At 60.9% G+C, this 9262-nt stretch overlaps 1 protein-coding gene across 5 annotated transcripts in view; it reads right to left on the bottom strand.

The window, feature by feature from the left end:
* Window positions 1–767: 767 nt before the first annotated feature.
* AGAP3 (ArfGAP with GTPase domain, ankyrin repeat and PH domain 3) overlaps window positions 768–9262 on the bottom strand; it is a 55115-nt gene continuing 46620 nt past the window's right edge. For 3 of the 5 annotated variants that reach the window (XM_042927100.1, XM_042927105.1, XM_042927103.1), the window contains exons 12-18: window positions 6824–6937; window positions 4963–5100; window positions 3106–3260; window positions 2919–3009; window positions 2550–2772; window positions 1621–1876; window positions 768–1479 (exon numbers count right to left, since the gene is read on the bottom strand). In XM_042927100.1, the coding sequence (XP_042783034.1) occupies window positions 1273–1479; window positions 1621–1876; window positions 2550–2772; window positions 2919–3009; window positions 3106–3260; window positions 4963–5100; window positions 6824–6937 (1184 nt within the window). In that variant the 3' untranslated portion in view covers window positions 768–1272. The other 2 variants (XM_042927104.1, XM_042927102.1) reach the window with 2 other exon arrangements.

The raw sequence follows: 9262 nt of genomic DNA, 5'->3' as shown, positions 1-9262 counted from the left end.
GGCCACCAGCAAAGCGGTTGTAGGGATAGGAAAACGGGCTCCTTGGAGAGCAGGGACCTTAACTTTGCAAGTTTTCATCCTTCAAGAATAGGTATAGAGGGGTTTCCCTCAGGTCTTTCTAGGATGAGGGATAGAGGGAGAAACAGGAACTCGGGATTCTGCCCCCAGCTTGGCAGGATGTTGGTGGGAATCCAGGTGGTGGCTCTGCCATCAGTGACCTACCTCCTCGCCTCTCCTCAAAAGCAAAGCCGAGGCCTGAGTCCCGGCGGCAGTGCTGCCCTAGTAAAGTCCAGCCACTTGCCCTTGTGGCTTCCTCAGAACTCTTCTCCTGCGCCTTGAGCGTCTCCCCGTAGGTCTGGCTGTGTGAGCGACTTCCCAGACTCTTAGGAAAGAGGACGACGCTTCTGTCCTCCTTCTGGGTGCACTTTGGCCAGCACCGGGTGTGGCATGAGGTTACTGGAGACCAGCCGGAAAACCTTTCCGAGGGTAGGGGTGGGGTATGTGAGGAGGGGAAGCAGCAGAAAGCTTCCAGTGGGAAGCACAAAGCTCCGTACCTCCTTTAGGGGTTCGAAGCCAGTGCTACCCACAAACTCAACTACGCTGCTGGCAGGAAAGGGCCAAAGGAAACGCAGGTAGTGGCCTGAGCAGAGACCTCAGGGCCTCAGGCCAACCGAGAGAGGAGGAAGTCCCAGAGTACAGACCGAAGATAGCACCAAGAAGTAGGGCTGAAGGGCCTTTCTGGAAGGGCAGAGACATAAAAGGGGAAAACAAGGCCACACACGGTCTGGTTTACTGGCTCATCACACACACCAGATATGTACACAAACATAAATACTCCAATGTACAAATTTACACGGACTCACAGATCACCCCCTCGTCTCTTTCATCCAGCACCCCCCAACCTGTGCCCTATCCGTCCAGGCTCCGTTTTAGGATGAAGGCTTGCAGGGGGCTGGCAGGAGAAGGTAGGAATCCGGAGGAGGGAGAGGTCCTGCTCCCCTCTCCTCACAGGTACCTCCAAAGGGTCCTGTCCCTTTTCAGTGGCACCGTGGGGTAGAGGGCTAAAATACCTCCACTCCCCCTCTGCTGCAGCTCAAATCCCAGATGTCTCCTCTGGTCCCTCTGTCTTTCTCATTTGGCTCTTCTTCTGTTTGACTCTTCCTCATTTCCTCTCCTTCTTCCTTTCTCTGTCTTGGCTCCCCCCAGTGCGTGTAGGGAGGAGGGGCCCCAGGCCATGGAGTCCCTCTGGCCCCTGTGCCCTCTTCCTGGGCCTTATAGAAGGCTAGGACTTCGGTGCAGCTCAGCAGAGGTGTTGGCGCCATTGGCAGGCTCTCTGCTGGGGGTAGGCGCTAAGCCACAGCCCTCCCCAGGGCAGCCATGCTGGATCAAGATGTCCGCGCACTCCTGGCTGCCGGCCCGACGGGCGTAGGCCAGTGGAGTCAGGCCCCGGGCGTCCCGGCTCCTCACGTCCACCCCATACTGCAGAAGGAAGCACATTTTCACAGTTGGCACGACGTGGCAAGGAAGGTGTGGGTTCTTGGGGGCAGAACGGAGAGGAGGTTGGCCAGAGGAGCCTTCGAGGGTGGCCCTGGCAAGGCGAGGAGGGCGCCCACAACTCACCCAGATGAGCAGCTGTGTGAAGACGACGTTGGCCATGGCGCTGGAGAGATGGAGAGCCGTCCGCCCATCCCCATCGCCGTAGGTCTCGTTCACCTCCTCCTTGGACCCGTGGGCCAGAAGCATCACCAGCAGCCGCAGGTCGTCCTCCACCACGGCCCGCAGCAGCTGCTGTCCCAGCGGCACGTCCGAGCTCGGCAGCGGGGCCAGGAAGAGCTTCTGTTCGTACTTGGCCCGTATCCAGCGCTCCTTCTCCTCTCTGCAACCACAGGTCCATCGAGGCATGAGCCAACGGGCGGGGGCTGGGGAGGGTGGTCAGGAAATGGCAGGAGCACCCCGAAAGGGGAATCGGCAGAAACAAGGCATAGGACGGGGCAGTGGAGAGACAAACCTAAGGAACGGACGGCACAGAGTGGGTAATGCAAAGGGTGTGGAAGAGGCTGAAAGGGAGGAACACTGAAGAGAGGCCCCTCGGGGGCAGCAGGGATGTAGGGGGCTGAGAGGGCAGGAAGATTCCAGGCAGGGCTCCCGTGGTAGCTTATCTGGACCTGCTGGAACAAAGGGGGTGGGGGGCCTACACTAGGGGCCCGTGCGCTATCCTATCTCCCACCCATTCTCCCCATCTCAGAGCTCAGGCTAGGGCCTTCACGCCACAGAGCGATAGGGCCCTGCGCATGCGCCTCCTGCTGGCCCCTGACCTGCTGATAAGGCTCAGAAAGGGCCTCTTGTTGTGAGGAGCCTGAGTGACAGGCGGGGAGGGGGAGGGGCACCCCAAGGGGCCAACTGCCGAGCAGAGCAACAGCCAGTTTTAACCCTTGGAGCACGGCTGCAGCTACTCAGCACCACCCCGATCTTCCCCATACCTGGGCACCACCGTCCCTTCCCTTTCTGGCCAGCCGCAGGGCCCCCCCCCCCCCCCTTCATCCACTCACCGGCAGGCGTCGGGCCCAGGCTTCGCATAGCCATCCAGGGCCCCCTCCCAGACACTGTTGGCCAGGGCATTGCCCATGGCGGTCATGACAGCCAGCAGCTCAGGCGGCCAGTCATCGAGGTCAAGGGAGCGGACGCGGGACAGGTGAGCCCCCAGATGTCGATGGGTCCCTGAGCACTCAATGCACATCAGGGCACCCAGGTTCAAGCTGGCCCAGTCTGGATCTAGGCGAGGAGAGGAAGCAGCATGAAGTCCACGGGCAACCAGCGTGAGACCACCAGGGAGGTCCCCTCCGGTGGCCCGCTGGAAGGCTCTCGTCAGGCTTTCCCAAAGCCACCCCGACCCCAGCCCCGCCGGCCTCCACACTCACTGGGGGCGTCGCAGTCAATACAGAAGCTGTTGCCGCGAACGGTGCGAACGGCCTGCACGGCCAGGGCCGCGTTGTGGTTCCCCACGCGAGTCTGCACAGCGGGAGAGACCGGGGGCAGGGCAGGGGGGGGGGGCGGTCAGTCACCAGGCCACCTTGGGTCCCACCCCAACCGGGCCTCCGTGCCAACCTTGTCCTTGGCGCTGCGGCAGCCCTGCAGGCTGGCAAGGATCTGGGCCTGCACGCTCTGCACCCACAGCTCCCGCTCCTCCGCTGTCGAGGCCTCGAAGTGCCACGTCTGCCCGGTGAGGGACACCAGCACAAACTCGAAGGACTCCTCCGCCTCTGTGGGGACAGGGATATTTGCCACCATCAGGGAGGGCGCCCCGCTGCCACACCTCCATCTGCTCTCCTGCCTGCCTGGCTCTCGTCCTCTTCCCCCCACCCCAGCCTCCGAGGCCAAGCCCACGAGTGCGGAGCAGCCCTCAGACCCCTCTTTCCCGACCACCTGTGGCGCCTCGGTAAAGACAGGGTGCAAGGTCTCCGCGTCCCTGGCTGGCACTGCCAGGAATGGGCCTGGAGTTCGGAGCAGGGTGCCTCCCGGAGCAGAGCGGGGTGTTTGGAGAAGGATGCGACGGGTGCTAGGAGGCGACGCTGGGAGAGGGTGGGGGAAGGCGGGTGCGGGCACCATCCGTACATGTCAGCTGCAGCCGCCTCATTTTGCAGCTCATTAAACCCAATATTCCTGACGGCGTCAGCGTGGGGCTCCTGGGAGCCGGGCCCCTCCCCCGCTACCCTGGCAGAGAGAGGCAGGAAGGACAAGTGGATGGGGAGAGGAGGCGAGGTTGTCCCCACAAACTGGGATGTGTGAGCGGAAAGGGACCTGAGGACAGACAGCCGTGGTGCCCCGCGCTGTAGGCCGGACCGCGACCCCAAGCGACGTGGTGAAGCTGTTCCAAGCTCTGCTCCTCTCGGCCAGCAGAAGACAGCGACACAAATCTCATTCCCAGCGGTCACCACCCTACGGGTGAACGATTCCTAACAAGCGCCCAGACTGAATGTGTCCTGGGGGCTGGAGAGACAACTCAGATACCTGTGGGGAGGCCCAAGGCCGGAGTTCAGGTTCTGCCCCGGGGCAGCCTCTCGCCTCAGTGACACACAGTCCCTGGACGTCTTCCTGCTGGGCTCCTGCTCTAAGGGCACCTCTAACAGAAACCGCCTCCTAGAAAAAGAACGCTGGTACCCTTCCTTCCCCAGGCTCCACCATTCCACCTCACCTTGCTCTCAGTACAGCCTCTGAACTGCACAAACTCGGCCCTTTGTGGGGCTCAGTTCCCGGGTGCCTGGGTCCCCTGCCACGCGTGCTAAGCGTCGCTACACCACGGTAGGCTGGGAAGGGCGGCTCTTTCCCCTGGAGGTGATCTCCACCCACACCCCTATCCCTGACAGTCGGAGCGGAAATGAGCCACTACGCATCGAGAAGTTCAACTTCTCTGGGAGCAAAGAGACTTCAACCACTGAGAGAGGAACACTTTGAAGATACTTTGGGAGAAAATCAGAGGAGTGCCATGATCAACGCCAAATTATGAGAAAGGCCCCGTGGAAAACACTCGAGGAGCTGCAGTTCCTTAGCTTAAAGACGACTAAGGAGAGACCTCGCCAGCTAAGACACACGTATCCAGCACCAGTCATGTGCCCAGCACTCAGGAAACTCAACGGGTGATACAAGAGACACAGAAAGCATAGGCCCTGCCCCCGAGTCTTGGAAGGGCTATTGGAGTAGCCGCCTGCTGTCTTTTACCTTCTACAGGGAATAAAAGAGAAGCTCACGTTTTAGTAGAAAGGGTTTAAATTAGGCAGAAGAAAGCGCTTTTCTAAGATTCTGGGTCTAGATTACCAAAAGAAGTTGTGGAACTATGGTCATTGCTAATTATTATTACAAAATGCTTACTCTAAAAATGTTAAGAATGGTGTTGCTTTTAGGGTACTATCCCCAAATCCCACAGCCCACCTCCTGTGCCCCAGTTTCCCTCTAGGTCCCCCTAACCTTCAGCAGCACCGCTGGGGCCGTCTGGTCGGGGGGTCCCGGTGCTCTTTTTCCGCCGGTGCTTCTTCCGGTTGGAGTGGGGAGATGGGGGAGGCTCCAGCTTGGGGCTGGAACTGAGCACCTCAGCCGGGCCACTGGCTGGTGAGGGGAGAGTTGGAGAAGTGTGGGAAGAGGGAGGGAGGGGGGTGCGCAGAGCGCGAGACCTGCCTCGTGCCACTGGGAGCTCCACCCTGAACTGCGGCCGGCCGGACCACCCTGGGAGAGCCCCGGGGAGGGGTCTGCCGGCCGGTCCCAATCCCAGAGCTTCCCCAGCCTTGAAGGAGGAGAAGGTGAAAGGAGAAGAGTGTGGGGAACTCGGATTAAAGGCAAGGAGGCATCGTCGGCTAGGGCGGCTAGGGCTTTGGCAGCCCGGAGGGGTGGAAGGCGGCCCAGGGAACTCACGGGGAGCTGAAGCCCCAGCAGCTCCGCACCAAATTTATCCTCAATCACACTCCCCGCTCCTCACAATTAATAGCAGAATTAGAAACAATCAGGGAGCTGCCTAATTACTGTCAATTAGAGCGCGCTAATCAAGCTCCCGTCTCCCACACCCCGCCCGGCGCTCACCACTAAATGTCAAACTTCATTAGAGGCAGACACGCTCCCTCCCTCCCTGCCTTCCTCCTTCCAGACTCAACAGAGGGGCCCCAGGCCGTCAGGACAGTGACTCTGGGAAGCGCCCTCAGCTCCCCTTCTCCAACCCTCCGTGGTCACTGCCCCCAGGGGCGCTTGCACTTGGGAGTAGGAGGTGGGGGAGATCCCCTGTGCTGTGAGCGCCCAGTTCCTTCCTGCCGTCAGAGCTCAGACGGGGGTTCGTGCTTCGAGGGGGATGGGAGCCTGTGAGGGGCTCCTGGGAGGCACGTGGGGAAAAGAGTTGATGGGCCTTGGGCCAGCCAGGCACTGCTGCCCCGCCTGAGGCAAAGTGGGAGGAACAGCTTTGCCTGGGCTTCTGCGGGGACAGGGAACACCCTGGACTGTCCTGCTTCCCTCACACCCTTACCTGGGAAAGGAGGGCAGCCCTGTGCCCATTTCCCTTTCAATCTGCAGAACTGCTGAGCTGTGACCGAAGGGTTAGGATACGGGTGAGAGAAATTGGGGGAGGAAAGGAGGGAAGGGCAGAGTGAGTGTGTGTGTGTGTGTGTGTGGTGGTGCTCACTGAAGAGGCAGGGAGAAGAAATAAGGGGAAGGGAGAGTCGGGATGTGAGCAAGGCACAAAAATGGACAAAAGGGGAAGAAAAGGAAGGAAAGTAGAAGGCGGGTGGGACGGCAGAGACAAGGCCGAATTTCTGACCAGCTACACAGGATGGGGCCTCAGCCTATCCAGCAGCAGGCCTGGGAAAACTGTCCGGATCCTGGATCCTACCTCTAGGAACCCCCTTCTCCGTGGTAGGAGAGTTGCCGCCTTCCAATCGCGTTCAAAGCCCCCAGCCTCCGACCTCCCTACTCCGCCGCCGCTTCCCTGTCCCCCCCGCGGTGAGGCTGATGAGCTGGCTGCGCAGGGGGCTGATGGGGATGCGGGAGGCGCCACCGGCGCTGCCTGGGGACAGCGGTGGGTGGGCAGACAAGATGCGGAGGGAAGGTATCGGGCACCAGCCAGCCACAGGCAGGGCCCGGGGGCAGCAAAGGGGTAAACGGGCACGAAGTGGCCTTTGGTTGCTGGAGAAGGGAAGGGCTACAGCGTGTCTCAGACCACCCAGCGCTGGCCCCGCAGCGCTCTGCTGGGCCCCTCCCCTTGGCCTGGGCACCATCCCAACACAGCCTCCCAGGCTGCAGACGCTGCCTGGCTGCCCTCCTCTGTGTCGCCGAACAGGGTCCTGCGTACCTGGGGGCAGGGCATCACTCCACTGGTCGGCGCTGGAAACGGAGCAGGAGCGCTGGTGCAGCCCCTCAGGGCGAGGGCCAGCCCAGGCCGGGCTGCTGGCCGGGTAGGGGGCACCTGGGGGTGGGGGGGGGGGGAAGGGTCAGACTGGGAAGGGAGGCTGGGGAAGGGGCACACAGACTTTCCTGAAAGTAGGGCTCAGGGCAGAACTTGCGAAATTCTAGCAGAATGTTGACCGAAAATGAGGGCTTTGCCAGGTACCGGGCCAGGCGTGTTGGAGACCCAGAGGCCTCACCCGGGCCCTCCACAGCTCGGGAGGCAGCTGGTCCCACGTTTCACACCCCTCTCCATGAAGAGCACGTCCGCCCCTGCCCGCTTCCTGTAGCCGGAAGAGCGGGGCACGGGGTACCCACACCCCCATGACCACGGTGCTCCTCGCCTGGCCACCGTCCCCGGCCCCCTTCCCCTCCTGACCGGGCCCCTGCACCCTGCATTCTAGTCCACACATGCCATTTGCTTTGCCTCAGCTTTGGTGCCATTCCGGCGAGAAATAAGTGTATCAAATTCAAGTAATTATGTCTAATTAGTATTAGTAATTATCCTGTTGGGCTGGAGAAAATTAATCTTTCGTTTCCCATCAGGGAGGAATGGCAGAGCCAAGGGGAACCAAAGGCTCAGGAGTCCAAGGCCAGGGCAGCAGGGCCTCCCATGCCCTCACAACTCCCGCCGGACTCCCTCGTCGCGGAGTCCCTCAAAGGGTTAGCGGGGACAGCCACGGGGCCTCCGCTGCCCTGTCACCTCAGGCCACCTAAGCATGGGGACTAAGGCCAGAGGGCAATGGCGACGGGAAGTCTGAGGACAGGTGGACCACGCCCGAGGTGCCGGAAAAGCAGAGGCGGCCGAGCGCTGGAGGTTAGTAAGGAGGCAGAGACAGGACCCGGGCCGGACACGGTGGGAGAGCAAGCGTCAAAGTCAAGGCTTCCACCAGTCCCGGGAACACACGGGCGGAGTTTCTGGAAGCCGAGGGATGGGAAGCTCTGAGCTGAAGCCACTAGAAGGTAAAGAAACAGGCCAGACACCCCTCGTGCTCTGGGGACGGTGCGATGCCGCAAGGTGGAAGGCAAGTTTTGTGTTTCTCTTGTATTTGTCGTGAGGCAGGACCAGACGCTCAGTAAGTGCCTATTAATATACGTGTGGTGCCAACACTGCCTGCCGGTCTGCCCCACTCCCCGTCCCCTCGAGGCAACATGCCGGCACTTTCTCTTCACAATCCTGCCCCCCTGCCACTCTGGGCTGACAGCTCCCTGCAAACGGCCCTTCCCGGGGCACCCTCGCTCCCTGGCAGGAGACCCTCCAGGGCGGCATAGGCGGTTCCTAAATTCTCAGAGACCTCGCTTCCCCCTACCCCTCTCCTGCTCCCGTCCCCTCCTGGCTTCCAAATCTTACCCCTGCCTCGTCCCCAGCCCCACCCAAAGACATCACAGGCTCAACTTCCTCCCTGAGCCCCCCAACTCAAAACCCCCGAGGGAGGGAAAGTGCTTTCCCTTTTCTTTGTTAATTCTCCCCTCATTACGCCTGCAATCCCACAATCAGTGTGCACTGTAATTGTCGAATTTGATGCTAATGATTAATGAATTAAACATGGAGCCATCAATTAGTCCTCGGAGGATAATTCTGCATAAAGCAGCGGATAATGTAATTACAGTAACAAAGATAATGAGATGTTAACATCGCCCGGTGAGCGCGAGACATGTGTGAGTGTGCACGAGGTCGGTGTCGGCGTGCAGTGGAGGGGACGCAGGCTCGGGGAAATGCCCCGTCTGTGTGTTCTGGGGACGCCGGTGCTCGTGGGTGCCGGGGAATCGTGCAGGTGAGCGTGCGTGTCTCTCTCGTCCAGGCGCACCCCTCCCCAGGGGAAGGCTGTCAGGGCCCAGGAATGTGACAGGACAGGGGGTCCCACTGTTTCCCTTTGAGGAAGCCGCCCAGCTTTCCCCTGGCCACCTGACTTCAAGGAAAGGCTCCCCACCTAGAGTCCTGACACTTCCTCATCCTCTGGTATGACAGGAGAACACCCCCCCCAAAGCCCGATGAGAGGCTGCCCCGCATGGCCTCCGTGCAGCCCCGGAGCGCTTAGGGCCCTGGCTGATCCCCGGCCCTCCTTGCCCCTGCAGGCCAGCGATTTCCCAGCAGCCCTCACTTGGCTCTCCGGGCAGAGCACGTGGCCCACCATTTCTGCCATTCAACCCTTCCCCTAGTGCACCCCTCCAGGGGGCTCTCGGCACCCCACCGTGATGGGCGGGTGCCGTTCTCACCCTTCCTTCCTTTCCTTCCTTCCTTCCTTCCTTCCTTCCTTCCTTCCTTCCCTCCCTCCCTCCTTCCTTCCTTCCCTCCCTCCCTCCTTCCCTCCTTCCTTCCTTCCTTCCTTCCTTCCTTCCTTCCTTC

Source organism: Panthera leo, chromosome A2 (genome assembly GCF_018350215.1).
Source record: "Panthera leo isolate Ple1 chromosome A2, P.leo_Ple1_pat1.1, whole genome shotgun sequence".
Classification (NCBI taxonomy): Eukaryota; Metazoa; Chordata; class Mammalia; order Carnivora; family Felidae; genus Panthera; species Panthera leo.
This window is presented reverse-complemented; position numbering and strand designations above follow the sequence as displayed.